Here is a 25,704-nt window from a genome sequence, read left to right on the forward strand (position 1 = left end):
GAATGCGAATTCAAAACCAATTCATTCTATTCGTTTCATATGAAATATCCAAGCTATGAAACATATAAAGATGCATAGTTACGCATTGCATGTACGTCAACCAACTGGTCAAGGGCGACGAATTGGAAGTGAAATGTTATAAATATAGGATCCGAGCGGAGCGAGCGAAAAAAAATAGTTCCATCACTTCTGTGTAAATGTCAATTACTTACATAGAACTTGATAGAAGTTTAAACTGCACTGATGTCTGATGATTCAAGGACATGAGAAATTAGGATTTTATGAAGAAACGACGTGTTGCTGCAGAATTCAATAAGTCTGTATCTTATTCTGTGCCAAGTGATGCGAAGTATGAGTGGTGACTAATTTGGAATGTCAAAAAGAAAAACGCCCAGATTTTTTTTTTATTTCTTTTAAATTCAATTTAATTCTTTTGTATTGAACTATTTTATATTCTTTTATGGCATCGGAAAAATGCGTAATTTTTTGTTTTTTGTTTTTTTTTAGTTTTTTTTTAAATTTTCGTTTTGTTTCTTTGAATTGTTTTTCGCTCTAAATATTTATCAACTAAATTTGTTTTAATATAAAAACTTAATTTTATTCTAAAAAATATATTTTAGTTTATTAAAAAGTGTTTCTTTTATGTGTGTTTTGTGTGTATTTGTGTGTGTATATATAAATATATAGATGTTTCGAATAACACTTCTTTATTATTGCAATTTACATAAGTTCTGGTTTTCTCATTTATGGTTTCAAAAAGAATTCAGAAAAGTTAGAAAAAGAATGCTTCACTTTTCAAAAAATAGTTTTCTAATTGCAAATATGTTTTTTTTTTACTTTATTTAAACTTATCTTCTCTTAGTTAATTTCATTTTCTTTTTTATTCAAAATAGATTGTAGATTAATAGAAAAATTTATAATTTATTTATCATGGTCATACCATTTCATAATAACACAAACATTATTGGATGGATATTGACATCATTTCAATTTATTTTTATTTTTAAATTTAAATATTACCTTTTTTGTTGCATTTTTTTATTTAAATTAAATTTGCTTTTAAATTATTATTGACAAAAAAATCGTTTTTGAGCGGTTTCTCCCTTTCTTTCTTTCGTTCTTTCTCTCTCTCTCTAAATATTTATTTAATTTTCTCTCCTTCTCTTTTCTCTAATATAATTTACCAATTCCGCCATTTCTAAAGCATTATCAATTTGTAATTCAAATTCTTAAAATTGACCATAAAGTTCATTTGAAATGTAGAATCAGTTTTGCATGATACTTTCACTAATTCCGATTCGCTTTTAACTGGAAACAACATAAATCAATTTGTTAGAGCTTTGCGGAGCCTTTGAGTTTCTTTTGATTTTTTTTTCGAATTTCCGTGTGGATTTCCTTGGAATTCTTTAAGTTTCTCGAAAATTCGGGAAAAATCTTGAGAATTTTATAAATTTTCGATAATTTTGAAGAAGGTTCAAGAATTTTTAAGAATTTCAATTCGTGAAAATAGACTCAGATTGTTAATCCAAGACAAACGTTCAACAGCTCGTTCAAGCTCATAACAAATTGAATTACTCTATTTCGTCTTAAGATGCCAGTCTTCCATTTGCTAATTTTAGGTAGATTTTCTTAATCAAAATGCAAACAGACACATGATATCAAACACGAATCGTTTAACAAAAAATCTGCAAAATTGATTCCATTTCAAATTGATGCGATCCTTCAAGTATGAAAAGAATATGAATTACAAACAATGAGTTCTGTTTTTTAACGCAAAAAAAAATTAAAAATATTTTGTTAATGTCATAAAATCTTTAGTTTCGGCTATAAAATGTAAAAAATAATTTGCTTAAATATTAAATATAAATTAAAATTGATGCCAAGCGACCGGAGAGAGATGGAGATTTTCGTAGTTTTTTTTTCTCTTGTTTTCTTTCGTTTTTAGTTTAATTTTCGTGTCTTTGTCCGATCTCTCCGGCCAGTCGCAAGTCAAACAATAATAAATAACAGAAATAAAAAAAAAAACAGAAAATATAAAATAATTATAAGAAAACGAAATTCATACAAAAACAAAACCAAAAATATTTTGCTTTTCGTTGATTAATTTAATGTTTTTAGATTGGGGGATAAACGGCGACAAAAAATTAATTTTTCTTTTCTTTTCTCTTTTAAAAGAAGGGAAGAAACGGAATTTCTCCTCTCATTTTGAATTAGAAACTAATAAACAAAAAAAAAGTAATACACAATATCACAACGCCATCTATTTCTCTCTTTTTTTATTAGAATTTAATGGACACAATTTAAACTTTACCTTCGTCCATACATCTCGTCTTTCATCCTTTCAACATTAAACATTATAAACTGACTAACTTGGATGGCTCTGATGTCGGTGTGACCAATTCTAATGGATTTCGATTCAATGAAGGCATCAGCGGCTGTGAAACCGGCGTCAGACCGGTGCCACCATCCATCAAACTGTCATAATTGAATACACCGGTTGACGGTGTGGTGATGGGCACACCAGCAATGTCCATTATATTTTTGTTCATGCTCAACGCTTGCGATGGCGTTATGTGGGTGAACACGTTCAATGAGCTGGGCCGATTCGGTTTGGTTTGAGTGGGAGGACAGAATGGCGATGCGGATGGCGGTGCGGCAATGACTGGATTGGAATTGGACATTAGCATTCGTTTGGGTGGTGGCGGTTCGTCATCTTTGTAGGCTGGATCGATTGGTTCCGCTTTGATTTTGTCGAGAATCAGACGACATTGGGCACGATGATTGTCCAGACAGTATTCTAGGTCTTCCTTCACCAGCTGTAATTCCTGGATGTCGGACTGAAGTTTCTGTTTCTCCTTTTCCAATTGGTTGACTTTGTCGACGAGGTCGTTTGTCTGGTCAACGCGTCGTTTTCGACATCTTGCTGCAATGGGAAATTGATATGAGATTGGGGGGTAGATGTGGATATGCAGATGTTATTTCTCGAGGCTAGCAATCGTTGTTCGTTTGACTTTCCGCTCGAAAAAGAACGAGTGCCTTATTTCATCTTAAACAGCAATCCTTACCAGCAGCTAATTTGTTGCGCTCTCTGCGTACTTTTCGCTTAGCTTCTTCCTCCGGAGTTAAATTTGAAGGATGTTTCGGTCGACGACCTCCCATATTTCGTCTTGTTGCTATAAAAGAATGGTTTAACGTTAAACCAATACACGACAAACAAAAATTTTCAAATTTTACCTTTTTGTCCTGCTGTAGTTACTTCTTCGGTTACAGCTGGTGGCGATGTTTGCCACGATGAACTATCTGAGCTGGATCCAGTTGATCCGAGACTGTGATCTTGATGATCTTGTTCAAATGAAAATGTTGGTAATGGCGCAACGAATCCCGCCTGACAGGGTACCGAAGTTGGTGGATCGTTTGTTAATTCGAAAAATGTCTGTAAATTGGAGATGATTTTTATTTAAAAAGTTGGTTTGAAACTTTGCATAAGCAAAGGAACTTTTTTTTGGGACTGAGATCTCACAGTTAGTGGATTAGGATAGGTCGGTGAATGGATATTGGTAATTTCCAAAGTTAATAGGTTTAACAAACTCTGTGCAGTACTAACCTGTTCAATATTTCTTAGAGTTGTAGGTGTTAAGGTTGCAGTTGTTCGAGTAGGTACACCACTGTGTATGCCATCCAAGGAAACGAGCTGAAATAAATGAAACGAAAAAATGTTAAAAATTGTTATTCATAGAACGAAAATATTTAGAATAAAATAATCTTGTAATGAAGTACAAATCGACGACGTCCAGTACCACGAAATTGGCAAAAATATTTTTTTTCCAAAGTCACAAAATAAGCATCGTGTCTTATCAATGTTTTTTACCTAATATTTATTCATTATCAAAGCACTGACAAAATGTAAATTTTCCCCAAACAGAAATCCTTCTACATAACGCAGTGAACTGAAAGCGATCAAAAATATATAAAAAAATGGTCGCGTCAATCCCGATAAAACAAATATATTCACCATGACTAATCTTACCAACATAGGAAGTAAAACGATGAAATAATCTTATCAATTAGAGATTGTCATTGCATTTTGTTTCAAACAGAAATTAGGGAAATTTGTGACTAACGGTGATGTGGATAATGTTATCAGGAAGACCAGTATCGGTTACTGTTGAGTTAAATTTTAAAATTAAATGAACTGTGCGAAAATTTTGATCGGGAAGACCAGCACTTGGTTGTTGATGTTTATATTTATCAACTATTTGCTATCACAGTTCGTTAACAATTTAAACAAAATGATTGTACTATGCTAAGACGATTGGTCATATTGGGATCTTTTTTGTTTACCGAGAAGATTTGATAAAGAATTTCACAATTTCCGTAACATTTTAACCTTTTGGAATAGAAAAGATATAAAGTTAAATTTTCGTGTGTAATCCGTTGACCCAGGTCTAGCCTAGGTCAACAATTAGACAACAATAAAACCTTTCATTTTTGAGTAGAGTATAACACTTTACATGCTACATGCTTCGAAAACCGTACTTTTTATGCTTCAAGCACTACTTTCGACACCCTCTAGCTTGTAAAATCCATTACATAATTCGGGATAAACCTGAAAACTCTCGTTTTCGTGTGTTTATTGACCTCGGTTACGCCTCGCATCACCAAAATTCACACGAAAACTCTGCTTTTCATCTCTTTATTTCCCTAGTCATGTAAAATACTATCACACGTGAAACGCTCTTGAAATCTGCCTAAGAGCCGAGAAAATTGCTATTAAGGGCGCTGGGTAAAAATTGGTAAAATTTTTGGTAATTTGATAATTTTTATACCGCCCAGTACACACTTTAAAGCAGAAAGATATATTAATTACAACATATCGCGAAACACAATAATTGAATTGTTGAAACGTTTCTTTTCTACAAGTTAAAGGAAGAATTAATGAAATAGTTATTTTCAATCATTGGCTGCAGTTGTAAAATTAACAAATGAATGTCAAAGGAAAAGCAAAAAATCTCATCATTTTGTGAAGAAAACCAATCGAATCAGCGAATCCAATTTCGATTCCAATTTCCCAAATGTGTGTTTTTCGGCTAATCCCACTTTACACCGTTGAAATATAAATATTCACATAACGCTAAGATGTTCTCTGAACAATTTTTTTTTCCTTTGATGAAATGAAAATTTACCTGTTGCATGAAAAGCTCGGTTGCTAGAAAATTCGCTATTTCACAGGCATCCATAGTAATAAATATACACAAAAAAAATTATCTATACAGAGAATGTCTATACACACTCTATAACCACACACAGCACTTAACGTAAATTTTATTCGATTTTGAAACAATAAAAATAAATTGAACTAAAACTGATGCAAAAAAAAAAAAAATTATTCTCTGAATGTGTGCTCGTTGCTCGATGATTCTTTTATAAGAATTTTCTAAAAGGAAAGGCAACGTAACTCACATATATAATAAGTGTGTACACAATGATATGAGTATTTAATATGTTCAATTCAATATTAATTGTCTCTTAAAAAATAAATTTTTATAAACACCCACTGGAGAGCACACGGTTTTCGTTTTAATCGTGCGATGAAATCAAACAACAATAATAATTGTATTACGAAGAATTATTTTCGAATTTGAATTTATTTGTATTTCCGTTGTGTCGTTTTTTTTATATTTTTGGTGTGATAAAAAAGAAACAGTTGATTTCAATGTATGGATGGATGAAAAACGGAAAATTCTTATCTCTTTTTCTCTCCTCTTTTCTTTTCGTTTTAATTCGTCGAACACACAATAAACTTCAGCTTTTTTTGTTCTTGTATTTAAACTTTCGTAGTATATCTAAACGTTATACATATCATTCGAAACAAGATAAATTAAATTCGCGAATATTTTAATCTTTTTTCTTGTTTGTCCAAAGTTTTATTTTTGTTGTTGTTGTAGTTGTGTGATTTATTTTTAAACAATTGCGTCACAATTTCGCGTCGATTTCGTATGATCGTATAAATGTATTAAAATGAAATTAAAATTTACGATAAAAATTATAATTTTTTTTTTCTTTAAATTAGATTTAATTGAAAATATCTTTCTATAATTATTTCGTTCGTTCGTTTTTAGTTTTGTTTAAATTTATTTAAATAAAATTAAGAAGCCTCTGGTCTGTCTAAATATATTCAAAATTTCAACGAGTTAGAAATTTCTCAGCATCGAAACTAAGAGTGTAAAATTTTAAATTGAACAAATCAGAGGCTTTCGGTCGACTGTCAGTAGCTTCATTTAATTAGTCAACATTTACCTACCGATTCATACACCAAGACCAGAGAGATGAACGAGAACCAAAAAAATATATATAAAATAACATTCGCGTCGTTTTTCCGACGACGATGTATTTGAAAATTAAATTATCATTTACAGTTTTAAAGCGAAAGAAAATACAGATGATATTTGTATATATGGAGCATCAGCTTGAAAAACAACGGAATGAACGAAAGACGAAAAAAAATCCATGACGATTGTGAGAGTGCTGAGCAAAAATTATTAGTTTTTTTCAGTTTAATTGACTCAACACTTTTTGGGTGAAATTAATTCGATGGATTAAGAATTACATTGTACAGAGTTTATAGTATAAGTCGTGAACAAAATTATCATTATGCCATTGCAACATTATAAGCCCACAATACACATGTTCGTCTTCTACATGCAAAATCGTTTTTTTTTCTCATTTCTTCTAACGATCTTTAAAATTCAATTAAATTTTGGACAATTGCCAGTAAAGTGTCTTGTTTGCATTACACTCGCTATTATAATGTATTGCATATACACACAGAAAAACCGTGAAAATACATTTCGCATTCGTACATTGTAGATGAGAGGTACAGTTTTTGTTGATGCTGAAGTCACATACTAGCGAAAAATAGAAAAATTGAAAATTTGTTTTAATGGATAAAATACCTTGAATAACAAGAGAGATAATTTTGGGGACTACTCGCCGATGGGTGAGCCAGCACATCCCATTGAAATATCGATATTGTTTTTTGCAACAAGATGTCACATATTTTGCTTATTTTAGTTTTTCAAAATATCCTACTCATCAATGCCGATCGAATGATATCAATTTTGGGGACTACTGGCCGATGGGTGAAGTTAAGTAACGTTTTTAACATACCTCGTAGGTTGAATGGCTTTCATTGATAGAGGTGCTTATATATGTTAAATTCTTCGCTTAATTTGTTTATGACACTGTGAAATATTCTTCGAAACGTTTGCTTTTATTATTCTTGAAATGCATTTGACGGCGATTCGATTAAAATGCGGAATTTTATTCACCTTTGATTTTGTGTATTGTTTGCGATCTATGTAATGTTGAAAATGTGATCAACAAAACGAATGACGACATACATCAAGTCAATTCAATGAGAAATGATAGAAAGTGTAATTTAGTATCAAATTACAATTCAATTGAATTGTTCGTTTCCATTATGTATTCGATGTAAAGTAAACTCAATCGAACGATTTTAATGTATGTACGAGCCAAAGTTCTGCTAACGATAAATAGTTACCTTTAAGTTAAAAACGCCAAAAGAAGCAACAAACTATGTTTACCGTCAAGTTTAAAGTTAAATCTTTACAAATACGACATAGGATTTGAAATTTAAATGGGAAATTGCTTTGCTATTTACTGTTTTTTGTTTGTTTAAATCAAAAAAAATAATAATAAAAATTCGTTAATTGGCTGAATTCGAACAAAACAACAACAACAAAAGAGAAGAGAACGTAAATAAGAATCAAACAAAGTCAAAAACGTATATTTTGCATGTGCGTCGAGAGTGTTCGAATATTAAGTATATCCAACAACAAAATTATTATACCAGCCGTGAGTTAAGTTAAGTTTTGTTACAAAGAAAAAAAAAAGGTTTTTACCCTTTCGGATTTCCGCATTGATATATTGTTGGAGGTAATTACAAGCAGAAGTTGAGTACTAATTCATTATGCGGGACACTCCAAATGTGTTTTAAGTTGTGCATTTGGATTCGCGGTTCGTTTAATTAAATCACACAACACACACGGGTAAGAGATGATAATACACTTGGAACGAGACGCTTGAAAAATGTTTATAAAAAAAGAGGAATGAATTCGCCTGCAAAATCTATTTCGTTGTTTATGTATACGGTTGGGTTTTATAATATCTACATTTACAATAGATTTTCTATGAATCAATTAAGCAACAGAGGTTTACCATTTGCACCTTGAAATAAAACAGAAGAATTTACAGATAGGTTAACACACAGAACAAAAAAAAACTCATATAATAACCGTATGGCTGTGGATATAATATTGTTAATTGCGCTGAAACTATAATATTGATTATATTTTATAAATTAAACATTACGATTCTTTTTTTTTTGCTGTGGTTGTTGTATTTATTTAAAATGTCATTGTTAATCGCCGAAGGAAATGCCATTCTTTATCGAATATGATTGTTAAGCGCAAAATGAAGATTTTATATTATTTTTGTTTGTTCATTAGATATACATTTATACATTACATACGTTAGTCGCATCGAAGCTGTACACGGCTCAATTGAATTAATAATTGCACATAGAATTGAGTATAATTTTTAACCTTGCAAAAATGTTTACTTGATTTTGATGGCCTTGTTTTTGTTATACATCGGCATAACGAACCGTTCACTGGGTGTTCGAAAAACGTATGGTGATAAAGTGCTTCAGACCGATTTTCTTATCGAATCGACGAATATTTTTTGTTCGCCTAATTCTAGTGCGATGTGCGAATTAATTTGAATTCATCGATAGGACAGGGTATAGCGATAGGGGGATAAGCTCATCTTGTGAATATATTGAAAGGAAGACCGAAGATTCTTGTAATCCTCCCGAGCTAAATGTTATTCTTCTTAGATTAAGTTCGTCGAAAGTTTAAGAAATTGAAAAACGCGTGTCTAATACGTATTTGACCAAATTCAGACGATATTGTCTGATTCCACATCCTACATACTAGAAAGAGTTTGCATCGTCATATAATCGCATTGTTTACGGCATTTAACAAAACTAAAAGATTATGCGAACTAATAAATCATCGGTTCGTCGACCAAATCAAATTTTATCTGAATAAGAATCTCTTTTAGAACCGCGCATCAGCAAGACATGTTTCACGTGATGGTACACCGGCTTTCTGCTTTTTATTAAAATTAATTGGAAGCGACAGAAAAGTAAAAACCCTCATAATGAATGTTAATTGAAGGCTTAATTGTACGTGATTTCTTTATATATATAGTTGAATATGGCAGAGATGGTGCCATACCACACATGGGACTGTGTTTGAAGTATTTTTAGTTTTACGATTAATTTAACCACATATCACATACAATTGGGCGTAAATCGAGGCGTAAATGCTCAGCCATGGGCAATTGAGTGTATGAATTATAGCTCTGATTGAGATTTGTAATGGGAAGAAGTAATTGACTCTATAATGTAAAATTAATTTGAGACATCCCTGTAAACCTTTCTTTGGATCTCTTATAGATATGAAAATTGAAGTTCTCCCAATTTTTGCAAATTCCTCTCTGTCCCCCTTTCGTACTTTTTTAGTCAAACTTACGTCAGACGCTATATTTACGCACGTCCCCAAAGACCCTCCAAAACCGAGCCAGATAAGTTCAAATACATTTCCAATATAGTCAATATATTGGGCGTATATCTGGCGATAGTAGTGGCAACGATTTCAGATAATGAACATGCTGCTTCAATTATATCAAATGGAAAAATTACGCGTGGTTATTGTTTCTTTTTATCCGTAAACAGATTGCAGTGTTCGTTTTTTAATCAAATTTTCCATGACTCATTTGTCATCATCAGCAAATATAGGTTTAAAATTTAAAAAAAAATATTTAAACTTATGGTAGTTCGTTCATTATAATTATTATCTTACTAATGATACTATACTACTACTGCTGCTGCATATCACATTTTCAAAAATACATTTCTTAGAAAAGCATATTATCAACAACGGAACAAGCGGATATTTATATTTATTGTATTATTAAACAGAAAAAAATAACGAATTCGCAACATGCGATGACTCATTGAAAATTCAATGTATTTTTCTGTATACGCGTGCGCCACAAACTTTAGTCAGGTACCTCTTTTTTTCCGACTTCATTGTGTAAATACCAGCAGTTTAATATTCTTTTTTTTTGTTACAACGTCGCGCTCAATGTATAGCAATATTTATAACTGGTGTTGTTGTAGTATAGAGGTAACTCAACTTGTATTATAACGCAGTCAGTTTGCAAGACAATATGTACCAAGTCATAAAAATGAATTAATTAGACAACACGAAACCAACAACCAACACCCAAATCTATATTTTATTGTTCACGTTCTATTGAGTAGGACAAAATTGAATAAAAAAAAAAATTGAAATAAATTTCTTCAACGAATTTATTGATATTCGCGTATATTTGTGACGTTTTTCGAATGAAAAGAACGAGAAGATGTAGACGTAGAAAAAGACACCAGAAGACAAAACAAAACTCAAAACAATATTATGTAGGAATTGTACAACATTAAAAAACTTTTATTTTCCACACACGAAACTTGTGGTCTCCTATAACATTTTTGTTGACTTTTTGCGTGTGCAACGCAAAAAAAAAGCACACTGTACGACGTGCTTAGACCCAATATTCTCAGAAGAGAGCGAGATGCTCGAATGTTCGAATTGGCCATGGTCATGCATACATTTAAATTTAAAATTCGATCAAGACGTTAAGTTAATGATTTTGTTTTTTAATGTATTTTATACATATATATATATATATATATATATATCGACACTCGCAATCACCCATCTAACCTTTTTACTATTCGTATCCATTCAATATTGGTGTTTGTTAAAAGCGAAATAACAATATCGAGAACACGTGTTCGCAGTATATATATTGTAATGAATGGTATATGTATATAGGAGTTAGATACATTAATGGAGTGAGTTATTAGGTTTTATGCTTAAAAATGGCTAGGTTTTGAATTTTCGCTCAAAAACAGACACAATTATTTCGCAATTTTACGTTATTTATATTGTCAATACGGAGTTTGTTTTATTTGTGAATTTTGCAAAGGCAAAAGCAACAGCGAAAAAAAAAATTGAAAAATATAATTCCCCGTGTGTGTTGACCAAAAACTTTGTGAAAGTAACACAAGAACAAGTTTTGCAAACGAAATAAAATGTTTTTATTGATTTTTTAAATTTATAATGAATAGATTGTTCTCGATATTTTATGCAAATTTTTTTGTTTTTAATTTTTATGTTACTGAATAATTGGTTGTTAAATATTTACTTTTGAGATGTTCCCACATGATTGAGTCAAAATAATTTTTTTTTAAAATTTTCATTTACGTCGATATCGGTTCTTTACCGTAAAAAACGGGTGGCAACAATTCCAACGAAAATTGTTTTCATATAAACACTTTTGCAGAATTGCTCCTATTTCAATTTAGTATTATATATCGTGATATGTATGCGGTCATGATCTAGTTATACATTTCGGTCTCAAGGAATTTTGTCGCAATTATTACCGTACGAAATTGTAGGGGTTTTACCATGTCGTCATTTTTCGATTTATTTTTGCTATACACCTCTTTGACTTGACGGCAGGTAAGCAAATTTGTCTTTGGGCATATGATCTTTGAAGATGCATATTTGAATATGAATACCGAAATTGGAAATTTTATTGGGTCATTACGTATAGGGTTCGAATAAGGTTCTCCCGTGAGCTTCCAGACTAGTAGAAACAATAAACAGCAAGTCGTTTATGACACTGCATTGTGAGGATGAACCTCATGAAAATATAAAAATGAAATAAATGGCAGAACAAGAAAAACAAAATACATTTCACTGAGTGGTGTGTGTATGCTATCAACGTTTTGTTGTACTTTCAGTATTTAGCAATATCTTTCTATTTATATTGAGTGACGCATTCCACAGGTGAAAAAACATACATTTTCAATAACGTTATCTGTTTCAAGAATTTATTTTATTTTTCTTATAGTACAATAACCAATGATAAATGATTTACAGAAAACAAATCAGTTGTTGGTTTTTTTTAAATATTTTTTTTTTTTTCGTTCGTGTTTTATACGAAACAGAGTGAAATATTTGTTTAAGAAACGTAAAATATGGGACAGACACTCCATAATTATTGCCAAAGAGGCGAGCCATATTAGATTAATCCTTTGTCTAGTGGATAGGATCTTGAAATCCGAGCACGAGATCACACTAAAATTGATATACGTGACGGGAAACAATACCTAATGCATAGTACTTTACAACTTGGAATCAGACTGATTCCTTAAAACTTCGAGCCGGATATACAGAGGCATAATCGGGTCAAAGATGTAGTTATACCAACGTGCAGGCAGACATGCTAGTGCCAAATAAAAATATTTTGCAAATTGACACTTGCCTCCGTCATTGAATTATAAGCCGAAGTATCTGGACACCGTCAGCCTGGTGTCAAGTTGAAATAAAGTGCTAGATAGTAGATACACTTCGAAAAAATCGGATTTTGACATCAGCCTGCCAATGTCCAAACTTTTTGAAACTAAATGATTGAAAAAGCTCATCAGCACCATATCGGTCATCTGTTACTTTCAATAAAATAAGTAAAAGATTGATTGACGATACGTCTGCCGTTTCTGAAAGACCATTCACATACAACGGACAGCTCACGATTGATAAAAATCGCGATGGCATTCTGTTAATGGGTCAATGACATCGAATATGAAATCTAATCAAATATACGACGGTTATGCCAAGTTTAATGGTAAACAATAACATGAACTCCGATCATATGAAAAACGGTAACCATTTGAAAATTTCCCGATAACCAGAGATTTTGAAACAAGTTTCCCGCTCAGATTGTTCTGATCTATTCATTCGGCAAAGATTGCATTTTTCAGAAACCAAAAACTAAACAAAAATCCCAGTGACCAGATTACAAGGTTACCGCTTGTCCTGTATGCATAAATTGATTTCTTTTAATCTCGATATAATGTTTTGACAACACATTACTGATATCGAAACAGAAAAACGCTCAGAGATCTTTCGTTTAAAGTAAAATTTGATGCAGCGCTATGGTATGAGTCATGGCCAAAAAGGTAACGGATCTTTTTCTAGTACCTTCATTGGTTGTATAGCTTATTTTTAATCAATTTTTTCAATTCAAATTTTTTTGTAAAGACCAAACGACAGCACAAATATTTGCTCGACGCTAACAGTTAACAAGTTTTTGTTTTTCGTATTTAATTTATGGAAAACGTTTATCAGACAACTTTGTTAATAAATTGCAGTGTTCGATTGAAATCCAATTCTGCAACGAATTTGTAATTAAATACAACTATTCGTTTGAAAACGTTTTTTTTTCACTCTTCATTTGCAAATTACTGCATGAGTTTGAGCAGAAATATACCGAGTAGATAACAAATAAAACATTCATGTCAGGTTTATTTGTCGAACGTTTTATCAGATATTAATTCCAAAATTATCAAGTCGCAAATAAAAAAAAAAAAATTGAAAATATTTTGCTATCTGAAACGTTAAACAAATAAACAAAAAAAAATTGTTATCTATGAATGAAATCATCGTTCAACTTTGTTTTAAGAGTTTAAGTTGACATTTTCGATAGATTTTTTTGGAAGGCGCACTTTATTACGCTATTTCACCGAATGGAATTGACGAGAGAAAAAAAATCACAACAAAACACGTCAATTGATTCGTCTTCAGTTTAACAATTTATGCAAACTTACCATTTTAGAAATAGGAGTCAGAGGAAGATTTGAATTGCCAATCGAACTGAACGAGCTATTCAGATAAACGTCGTTAAAGATGTTACTGTCCAGCGTCATTTAAAGACTTATTGCGAATGTTATCGCAAAACGTTCAAATTGCAAAAAAAAAAAAAATTAATTTCAAGTTGAAACCACCGATGTAAAGTGTTATGTAATTTTGTGTTTCTCGACACAAACTGAGAAACCACACTTGTTGATTGTTTGAACAAAAAAATATATTTTTTTTACACAAAGTCGAGGTTCACTGTTCTACGTACTGGCACGAACTGATAAGAACCGAAATTGTTCAGAAAAAAAAATCAATTTGAAGAGAAAACCCAAATTATCATTTTACAAATTTAGTTGAAAAATTTTTCTTATTTAAATAACACAACACCCACAAAAATTTTGTATACAAAAATTTCAATATATTTATTTCTCAATTTTCAAGTTGTTCACGCGGACAGCAGTGTTGAACTGACTGGATCTGACTGTTGACTGACTCATCAACATTTCTGTTTTATACCGCCATGTGTATGTATCTTGTATAGAAAGAAATTTTGTACGTATTCCGACCACAGCTCGTATATAATACTTACAATATAATAAATTGTTGTTCCGAGAGGCTTTAAACAAAGAGAATATTAACTGAGTGAGAATTTATTTGCTAATGAATTTTTGTTACACTCTTTGCAGTTTTTTTTCTTCAATTTTTTTTTTTATATTTTGCTGTGTTGATGTTTGAGGTGACATACAGGTACATTTTATTCATTGATATTAAATTTTTTGTTGTTATCTTATCAACCATTTTATTTGCTTGTCTGATATATTTGTATAAATTTACAGACAAGCAAATCATTTATTAAACGCAAAATGATAAATGAAATATTGTGAAGCTTATTTCATTCAACACCCAGGCTAAGCCTAGCACATTAAATCGATCAGGTTGAATTTTATCGAAAATCCAAGAATTTTATTTTATTCCCGAAACTAAATCTTTTAGTTTCGAGAATTATAATACCGATTATTATGAGTACAATCGGAAAAAGTTATTTTGATTGATAAGAGCATTGCAGGTGTTATTTGGAACGAACAATCGATCCGCAACGTTTGGTTACATCCACTAGAAGGACGTACCCGTAATCAGTCTGTGTTCAAACCAGCTTTTCCCAGCTTATAATATCGTTGTGTATCCCAGTTTGGACAAGGCGAAGTGGTAAGTAGTAAAGAAGAAACACAGATAGACGAGGTCCTTAATCTAGAATCTCCATTTTGTCGATCTCCTTTTCAATAATGCGCTTCAGAATCTTAAGAAGGGAATTCATCCAATCTGTCAATATTAAGGGTCCAGAAAAAATGTTTATGATGGACTGAATGTACCATGCATGATAACAGATATAATAAATGCGCAAAATAATTTCTCTGTTTGATGAACTCGTAAACGAACTTTTTCAACTTGATGCAATTAATTTAAAGTGACAAGAACACATGAACATTGACAGGAAAGGGGGGCCTAACCCAACGAACAGTTAAAAATAATTTTAAAAAAACTGGGAGTGAGTTAACATTAAATTCGGAAATACTTTTTTTTTGCGTGTCTTAAGAAAGAGGAAATTGGTTTTTAAAACCATTTTTTTCATCCAATAATACAGTGTTATATACTTGAATTTGCGCATAAATTACTTATTTCGAGAGACTATTGTTCCACAATGACATATGAATACATTTCATCAATGAATGTGGCTTTAACGCCATGAGTGGAATAAATTATCCGATAAATATGTCAACCATTTCGATATTATTATCGATGTTACTATTTTTGATGGCTGAAATTAAAATATAGTTCAACATCGTGATAACGACCTTCGTCAACCTAATGTTATCCCCTATCTGAGGTATTACTAGGTCTCACAGTGATCTTCTCAACAGTTGAGGATTTACAGCCCATGTGCGATCGATTTTATCAGCAATACTGTTTATTCCCAATGAAGCAACGCAATCGTTGTTTAATTTAAGGTTTCATTGCTACACACTGTGATCATCCGCTTTTCTTTTTCTTCACCCAGCTTCAATTGCATCGATTATAATGGAGTGGAGAAACCCATGATGATGACGCATTTTGTCATAATAATTTAAAAATTCTGTTGCGTGGGGTGAATGTTTTTTGACTGCATGGTTGGAGATAGACAATAATAATACGAAAAAAACATGCCTGACAGTTTACTGATCATTTACAAAATATTCCTAAAAATGTATGGATCTTCTTTTGGAACTCTGACATTACTTTTTACAATCTTAAACCTTGATAGTGACAGACAGTTTTATTACGAATGGGAGATCTTTGAGTCGCCGAGTCTAAAAAGATTGACCAGATGCAAAACCAAACTATTTCTGAATTGCTTCTACATTCAAAGTTTGGACTAAAATCACAATGTATGAGATACATTGTATGCGTGTTGTTGGTGTGGTGTTATTTTAGGCCTATGTCATTGCATGGCACAATAGAACAATCTCGAATCTTCTTTCAATTTTTTTTTTTTTTAGAAAACTGAGAGTTAAATTAGGCCCTGCATTCGACCCAGTATCTTCTCAGGCCACTTTAAAACTTCTTTCAAATAAATTAAATTATATAGAGATTTGAAAACCCTACACAACCCATCGTAATGCCATTTATGCACCAACCCATGTCCCATGTGTATGTGTAAGCTCAGACAAACGTCAAATGCGTTCCAAAATATTCAATTTTTACTTCATCGTTGAATCTTTACAACTATGCTATCACAGGCAAACCAACGGAAATAAAACACTCAACAGTCTCATATTGATTTAAGTGGCGACAAAAATCGGAGATGATAACGATGCATAGATAAAATACTATGAAATGCTGTCCATTAAAAATGGTAAATTTGTAGGACTCTATCCATTATATATATATGTTAAACAGAGACCCACTTAAAGCAAACTTAAATCTATGAATCGTTGTAACCTTAATTTTTCTTTCAACATTAAAAAGATACGAAACTTTTAAATCAAAACCCATAAATTCGTTAATTTCGTCGAAATCATTGAATGGTTCCGAAAAATCCCTTCACATTTGTGAACAATGTTATTTAACAAAAATAATTCCCTCGTTTCATCAGAAAATTAAAATTATTCAACGTAAAACCAATATACGAAAAATATAATAATTTGTGATTGACGTCATGAAATGAAACGTTTTTTTTTAGTTTGAATTTCGATATGTATAGGTAAAAAGAGAGAGTTGGTAATACCCGGTGCCGTCTTGGTAATAATGCTGAGACAAGAGCATGAGCTTTGTTGGTGTGTTGTGTATGTATTATTTATAAAATAAGACTTTATTCAAGTGGCAATAGACGTTTTTTCTACGAATTCTGGTGATGTCATGATGTTAAATGCCGTTGAAATATAAAAACAAGTTGAAGAATGTTCGTGTGTTGCTAATATATATGTACAAAAGTTAGGTCTTGGATGCTCTTTTACATGTTCGTTTTTTTTAAGAGAAACAACGATGATGTCATCGTTTGTTTTTTTCTGTATGAACTTCAGCGGATAACATTATACCTGATCGGAACGTGTATTATCATGAAAATAATAAATCTACGTGCTCATTATTACCTAAGGAGGGATGAAACTGAACTTTAATCCAAAATAGAAGAGCTATGCGTTTATGGTTTTGAACTGACCGAACTGACCGTTGTACTTTGAACATGAATATTCAATTTGTTTTTAAATTGTCGGGTTCAAAGGTATAGGGTTTTTGGGTTTTTATTAGTCAGCGTGGCAATGTGCGTGCTTGTAGACTCATTGTGCGTTCCTATTGGTTTGGTTAAATGAGGTGTTAACAATTATCTTTCTTTAGATTTAATTTTTATTTACTTAACTAGACTGAGGTCGGGAGGTACATAAAGTTTGTATGAAAATGTTCTATTTTCTGAAGTTCGAGATTCTATGCACAATGTTTTGGTGATCTGTGTATTAGTACTTGTTTTAGTATTATTATTATTAGTATTAGTATTTCGTTGGAGGAAATGCGTTCAACTGTAGATATAACAAACCTAAAGTTACAACTTCTACCAAGAAAATCCTTTAAATGATATTTTAATGATCTCCAACCAAAATTCTCCTAATTGTTTCTTATGAATATAAAATCTATTAAGCAAATCCTACTTACTTACTCTCTACAACTCTGTTAACTCCGATGTTAACTTTTGGTCATTATTTCTTTACTTACACTGTTAATTATTCAAACCATTGAAACCAACTCTTGTAACGATTATATACGGGACAGTTTACATTTAATAAAATAAAAATTCTTTTTCTATCAAATGCCAGTGATTTGAACTCATTAAATGTCTTTGATTGTCAATTATGTATATCAATTGGAATTAATTTAAAAAGTTGGAACCTTTTAATTGTGGGAAATGATGGTTTATATCGCTCGAATGACGGTCAATCGTTGGTTCTATTGAACTGAAAACTCTCCATAGTTTTATTGAAGGAAAAATTATGAATGAACCGCTATGGTTTTGAAAAACGTGCATATAATGCAGCGGAAATTGATTGAAAGAATTTTATCGGTGAATGTTCTTGTATAATGAAATTGGTTCGGTTCAACTTTTCATTCATAAAAACTACGAATTGTGAAAGGAAAAAAATAGTACATTTCGTACCTAGGACTAAAAGACTTTTTTCATACCTAGGACCCGAAAAGTGCGACTTCATCGTACTTTTTCTCCGTCGGATATGAAAAATATTATTCGTATCACGGACCAAAAGTCTTTTATAGAGTATTCGATTCCAGACCTTGCCTTCGGCTCTGTCTGGAAACCTCTCACACGCTACTAAAAAAGACTTTTAGTCGTAGGTACGAAATATACTATTTTGTGCTTGAAGACTATGTTCATTGTTTGTCATTTATTGACATTGCGAGTTTTACGCACCGGGATTTAAAATGTGTTCACTTTATTATAAAACATTTTGTGCCACCGAGAATTGAAATACAACTCTTTTCAGCACTCATTTTAGTGTTGTAAAATGACTTATTTCAGCACCCGTTTGATGTGATATTGGGTGCTAGTGCTGAAAAAATCAACATTACAATACTTGTAACACAACATACTATTCTGCATTCTACGATCGAAAAGTTCAATTTTTCTGTACTTCTCAGATTTGCGGCCAAGAAAGTACTTTCTCGGACGTACTCTCCGGCCGAAAATGAATTTTCAAATATATTTTTCCGGCCGCGAGCAGGTGTGCATGCCTTATTTTTGAAATGGCTGTAGAGTGATTTCTATGTTCATGGTGTTGTGGTTTCGCCTCATTTCAGTTTTCAAGCACAAAAATCGTCGTTTGTGACTCGTGATGAAAGTTGAATTTTTCGGTACACGTCATAAGCTTGTCCTACTCGGCTCCACCTCGTTAGGAAAGGCTTACGACTAGTACCGAAAAATTCAACTTTGCATCACTCGTAACAAAATGTACTATTTAGCGTGTGACAGAGCCGAAGGCGGGTCTGGAATCGAATACGCTGAAAAAGACTTTTAGTCCGTGGTACGAATAGTATTTTTCATATTGGACTGAGAAAAAGTGCGACGAAGTCCTAGGTATGAAAACTAAATTTTCATTACAATTGGAAAAACGTGAGAAAGTATTAAAAGTGAGAAACTGCTTCATGGGGGACGAAATATATATTACACACTTGTCACGAAGAGGCTTGCCGAGACTGATAGTGACAAGTGTGTACCCTATTTTATCACATAAGCGAAAACGAGACAACAACATAGACCTGAAGTGTAATTTTTGAATTATTCTTCTAGTTAAAATGACATTATAAATTTGTAAATAAATCTTAAGTGACACAAAACGGAACAGATGGAAACAATGAAAGTGATAATGTACAGTACATTAAAATAAACAATTTGACTCATCCACTCGTCTATATCTAAATAACGTACCAATGAATTTTAAATCATCAATTCGTCGGCTAAATCTTCCGAATGAAATTTAAATTTGCGACTGAAATGCAAAATCTAGGCGATGCTAACTATATATTCCAAACTAAATTTGAAAATATTTGCAACATTTAAAAAAAATTACTGCAAGGCCTTACTCATCATTTCTTTTTTACCTTTAAAAATTGTGCAGTTTGAAACTGAAAAATAATCTTGTTCGAACACGAATCGAAAACACCTGTCGCAGACCAGTCAAGATTAAGTCAACTCACGAAGACGGTTTCTTTGTACTAAAGTGTTTATTGAACCGAAAACAAATGTTTTTTTTCAGTCACTAGTCAATAGTATATTATTGACATTAGAGTGGAAGCATCCAGGTTTGCCGAGGCAGAAGTAGGAGCATTACCCTGTCAGTTGAAAATAATGTCAGGCTATAATTTCTAGGACATTTATAATGAGGAGAAATCATAACGCGTATGCAATAATACTGAGCTAAATAACAATAAGAAACAGTATCGTATTTCCGAATTCGTGACATGTGCAGTGTACGTGTGCAGCTATATTGTACTGGCTATTTATATATATATATACGCAAGAAAACACGATTCCTTTTATAAATGTATAGATAAAATTAATGTTTTAATAAGAATAAAACGTCTTAGCATTGTGCGCGATATTAAAATTGCGATGTTATCTACTATTTATCACACTTCATTTGATTAAACAAAAATCATTTTTTGTAATTGTTTTTTTATGTCTATTAATGTGAATGAAAAAATGCACATACAGCCCTCAATCTGACATAAATGTGCAATGCATTAATTTCACAATTTTTTTTTTTTGCATATCGTTATCGACATTATAACAGAAAATACAATTGAAACTAAGATTGCGAGGCAAGCAGAAATGGTTAAATGCGGCAATATTATTGCTGTAATAGAAATATAATGAAATTTTATGTGACAGTATAGCGATAAGAATTGAAGGCTTTGGGGACGTCCAGAAAAGACGCAATGGGAAACTTTAAGGATGAGAGTAAAGAGCGGATGTCCTTTCTAGATTAAATATAAAAAAAGCATTGAGCATTCAGTATATTGAGCTGAAACATAATTGTGATAATTATTATTGCATGATTAGTACTAGAACGTCCCAGTGGTCCCAGGAAGGTTTCGTTGTTTTACTTAGTTCTATTACCAGTGCAGTTGTGATTCGCTTACGAAAATTTTCTGTATTTCTAAATTGAGTGCTAACCGATTGAAAAGGGTTTGTAATTGCTTTTAGAGGGTTTTGATTCTCACCCCTTCTATGCAACCACAAATTCTTATCAACTTAGAACTATTTCGATTAAAACTTTCATGGAAGTAAAATACATCGACATCAGAATAAAATTGTTAACAGACGATCGATTGACATATCCGGGTGCCTTCCTTGCGAATTCGTATAACACTTGTCCTCAATTTTTCAAAATGCTCTTCTAGCATTGCTAGGCTGCAACGCAAGATTTCTGACCCATGGCTCAATCTCAATTGTCAACAGATGAACACCTGACTGAACGCATAACCTTTGCTATGGAGCACTAACACTACGCATTTTATAGAATGGAATTACAAATTTGATCTTCTTATCTTCTGGTTGCCATTGAACATATTTCTTACGTCATTTTTGCTATATGAAACTTTGATACCAATGTGGGGAAGAGAGAGGACAGGTTGCATTAAATGGTGTTAACAACGAAATGTACAAATACACTACAGAAATACGCCTCTGTTAAAGATAAAAAAATGATATTACCAAGTGAAGGACAATGCAGATAAGAATGAGATCGATGCGACATATTACAGTCATAACCTGGCCATTAGATTTTGGCGATGAGAAATGTACTCGTCTACCGCCATTACACAGGGGTGTAACTTAGAACAATTTTTATTGTTGCTGCTTAGAACATTTTTGATTTTTGTACCAGCCCTGTTTGAATGTCGTTCAAAAACATCGAACCGTTTTTTAATTTTCTGAATGTCAGCTCATTACCGACAATACCACAACATGTACCGAAATATTTTTTGAACCGGTGGGTGGCGAATTAAAGTCGCATTTGCGTCTAGTTCTCCAATTAATTTAATTAAAATCTGATTCTTATTGTAAAAAAAAACTTGGAACGAGCCGAACAATTCTTATGATCTGGAATTTTGATTACCCAACGCAGATCCAGTCAAATAAATCGACAAACATTTTAAATGCAAATTTAACCGATTTCCGTGATACAATTGGAAATTCCAGATCATACGAATTGTTCGGCTCGTTCCAAGGTTTTTTTTTTTAAATAATATCAAATTTTTATTAATTTAATTAAAGAAATAGATGCCCTAAACGAGTAATTATTCCGTGGACCAGCTGGTAATCGATCAAATGGTAATTTACAGCCAGGTTCTACACTGAAATTCAACTTGACAAAATCAAAACCAAAATCTGCTGCCTTTTTCATATAGTTCGTTAATGTTATAGTTTTCGGCAACAACGATTTTCTGTTATAGCAACTTTTAATTGTCTTCGGCAATTGCCTAACATCGATGGTATTTTACGACAATTTTTATGGTAAAGTGGTACACCCGTGCATTAAGCACAGAGCGACCGTGATTTTCAATTAAAAATGCTAGCAAAATACTACACTAATATACTGTGAGCGTGGTATACCATATTTGGTATAATAAAGCGACACACATATTTCTCATTTTCGCTCACTATCCCTCTTTAAATATATATATGTATTTGGTGTTCGATGGTTTTGTGCAAATTAAGCAGTTTGTTGTGAAATTATATTTGACGAAAATGTATGTGTGTGGCTGTGTGTATGAAATTCACAGCAAGAAAAATGTGTTATTGATTTTTTGACCATCGATTGTGATTGTTCGAAAAATTGAGTGGGTGTGGGTGGTGCATAGCATGGTTATATTAATTTTACGAAATTCGTCTTTTTTTTCTAATTTCATAAAACCCCGACCGTTTTCTGACCGTTTCTATGAAATGTACAATGGGTTCACTTAGCGGATATGCAACTTTTCACGGTTTTATTGGACGAAAGCAGGATTGGATCTTTTTTAGCATATACACAATTGCCAAATATCCGGTTTCCATTAGTTGAAATTCCAACCATTTTCGACATTGAAAACAGTGTTGAATGATCAAAAAATTATTCATAAACAAACTGAAGAGACCACGAAATAATAAAAAAAAACCGCACAAAGGATTCGTGTGAGTCCACACAGTCGACGAAATTACACAAAAGATTCGCAATAACGAAAAGGTCCACTATTTTGAACTTGACAATAAAGACATAAACAAAGAAGTTAAGCGAAAAACAAGTAGGTATACTTTGAACCCATCAACAACGTGCATTGTGTGTCGAACTTACCTTTCGATTCAGTGCATTTTCGGAAGAACTTTGACTAACATCCAAATCCTCTTCATCGCTAGATGAATTGGTCTGTTCCACTTTCAATTCGAGCTTCATGTTTACGGAATTGTCTATTGGGTTGCAAATGTTCCTCGGCTTAACACTTTTTTGCGATTACTTTTTGTGGTGCGTTTACGGATGCACAAATGACCGAATGCTAATAATTCAACCACGCCCGACAAAATCAATGTGTCCGATTATTTTGTATATCAATCACTTCGATAACCACTCACTTAAAGTTCAAATATTCCAAAATATCGATGGAAAACGCAGAAAATTACAAAAAATAATTTTATTTGAACGATTTCACAAGACCGAATAATAAAACACAGAATTTTGACATTAGCTCGGTTTCTTTGTCGTCTTTGCGCCGTAGTGTTACGATGACGTTTCGTTTATTCAGCTATTCAGCCGCATACACACACACAGTTTTTGCATAAAAATTTCGAATGAGTCATTCTCGTGGTAGTCCAGTCAATACAGTATGAATTCAAATTTGTAGGAGTACGAGCGAAGAAACACTTTGTTTAAGAAGACGGTTGTTACATTCTCTTCTTGGACTTTGCTTCATATTACATTGTTCTACGTTGCTGATCGGTGTGTTTAAACTGAATAATTGGCATTTTCCTTGGATGAAACTTTAATGTATAGTGAAAAAGATGCCATTGAATCAACTGGCCATTAAATTGACACGATTTTTTCAGCTTGGTCTTCGGTATTTGGGCAACCGGTAAGCATAGACCGGAAATGCAACCAGTAAAATTGAATATCGGCTACAGTTTCTTTGCTTTCATTTTTTCACGTAGGTTTGTTCCGGAAAATTTTGTCAGAAACCGTTATTTAATTCAATGGTTTTCAAAAAAGACAAGGTAAATGAGATGGTATGGTTATGGTTATGTCTCAGTTTAAGCCGTGGCGTCAATTTCTTTCTTTATTTGTGTGCTTTTTTTGTTGTTGAACGAGTACAACACAGACATTGGACGAAATCCACCTCGATTATTTTTAATGTCTCATTAATGTTGATTGAGAGGTTAACCAGGAATTAGCAAACTAGTTTATATTTGACATGCACACTATTCCTCACGCAAGAGTTCGTACAAGTAAAAGCTACTCAACGTTGCCTAAAAACAGTCCAGGAACTACTACACCTACATTTTTATGTACTAGCTACGAGGTGTGTCACGGGGTTTTTGGGAAGCTTGTGATTTGAAATTACATTCAAATCGTTTCCATTTTATTTTGGAAGAATTCAAGTTGAGTAATTGTTTAACCATTTAGAAAAGTGTCATTCAGGGTGCACTTGTTTTATTCTTATACTGAAGTCATCCATTTGTTGTCTTTTTTCACTTTTGCATTGAGTTGAACAATTGCTCTAAAACAAACGAGGATGAAGACATAACAGCAAACCTTCAATAGACTGTATGGTCAGAGTCACTGAAAGAACCCTGAAGAGGATTGCTTGGCAATCGAAACCGTGGTCGGTCATATAAATAAAATAGCGCAATTTCAAGAATAGTGGTTTTATTTACTCGTGAATATCCCTATCCCTCAAAAGACTTTCCAAAAGGTACAGGCTAGGACAAGGACAGTCATATCGAACCTATTTCTTGATTTGATCTAAGTATTTTGGAGAAAATGAAATAAAATCTTTAACTTCATTTGTTTGAAAATTCGTTGTACTACGTATAGGGCCAAGTCAGCTACAGCTCCAGCTCTTATGGTTGGTGTCGTTATAGATAACAGATGATAAAATGTACTCGCATTTCTTACTGAATCCTTATGAAATTGCAATTAAAAGTTTACAATTTTGAAATCAATTGCTACTCAATTATGCAGTACATTCCTATTATTAGTGCTAATTTTATAAAATATAAGTTTTAAATAATGCAAGTCGTTTATTCGCATCATTAGGTATAAGTAAAAGAAACTCGATCACTTAGACGCTGTTGCGTATATAATACTCGCAGATTGTCTAATGAAATACATTCAGTCAAACGATGTAAACGATTGGTAAGAAACAAAACGTTTTCAAGTTGACAAATGAATAGCATCTACGTCCTTGTTTCGAACTGTTTGTTTTGCCAAGTGTGAGAGAATGATAATATGGCTGCAATCACACTAGACTAAATAAAAAGTTCCAAACAATTGTTTAAGCCAATGAAGTAATGAGTCATTTTCTGGAATCGCAGAGTGTAAATTCTCGTTGCTTTGGAATAGGAAATGTGAACCAATTTTTTTTGTCAGCAACGCACTTCAAGCAAAAGTGCTATTAATGACAGCTGCCAAATAGAGTACTATTTTGTATGAAATTTTATCCCCACTCTTTTTACAGTGTAAAATTTTGTATGGAGCGCTGTCAAGTTTCAGTATACCCTATTTAAAGTAACACTTTTGCTTGAAGTGCGTTGCTGTCAGTCAAAAATATTAGATGAATGTTG

At 32.4% G+C, this 25,704-nt stretch overlaps 1 protein-coding gene across 4 annotated transcripts; it reads right to left on the reverse strand.

Moving 5' to 3' along the window:
• Positions 1-1,183: 1,183 nt before the first annotated feature.
• On the reverse strand, positions 1,184-24,137 carry LOC119082439 (transcription factor kayak). Of its 4 annotated transcripts, none has more exons than XM_037191984.1 (6): positions 5,556-6,263; positions 5,184-5,434; positions 3,605-3,691; positions 3,235-3,433; positions 3,066-3,173; positions 1,486-2,923 (listed from the first exon to the last, which is right to left on the reverse strand). In XM_037191984.1, the coding sequence occupies exons 2-6, from the start codon at positions 5,235-5,237 to the stop codon at positions 2,355-2,357; spliced, it is 1,017 nt and encodes a 338-aa protein (XP_037047879.1). In that variant the 5' UTR covers positions 5,238-5,434; positions 5,556-6,263; the 3' UTR covers positions 1,486-2,354. The 4 variants fall into 4 exon arrangements, with proteins under 4 accessions (XP_037047867.1, XP_037047865.1, XP_037047879.1 ...); XM_037191979.1 differs by having other exon boundaries at positions 5,184-5,362; positions 5,461-6,263; XM_037191972.1 differs by lacking the exons at positions 5,184-5,434; positions 5,556-6,263 and adding an exon at positions 23,225-24,137 and having other exon boundaries at positions 1,184-2,923.
• Between the last annotated feature and the right edge of the window lie 1,567 nt (positions 24,138-25,704).

The sequence above is a fragment of the Bradysia coprophila genome, chromosome X, assembly GCF_014529535.1.
Source record: "Bradysia coprophila strain Holo2 chromosome X, BU_Bcop_v1, whole genome shotgun sequence".
Taxonomy (NCBI): Eukaryota; Metazoa; Arthropoda; class Insecta; order Diptera; family Sciaridae; genus Bradysia; species Bradysia coprophila.

Excerpts from the sequence above, each read along its gene's own strand:
- LOC119082439 (XM_037191972.1), bottom strand. The coding sequence starts at position 23,323 with ATGAAGCTCGAATTGAAAGTGGAACAGACCAATTCATCTAGCGATGAA. Across the intron at positions 3,434-3,604 it reads CTCTAAGAAATATTGAACAG|ACATTTTTCGAATTAACAAA; the intron begins GTTAGTACTGCA and ends TCCAATTTACAG. Across the intron at positions 3,174-3,234 it reads AACTACAGCAGGACAAAAAG|CAACAAGACGAAATATGGGA; the intron begins GTAAAATTTGAA and ends ATTCTTTTATAG.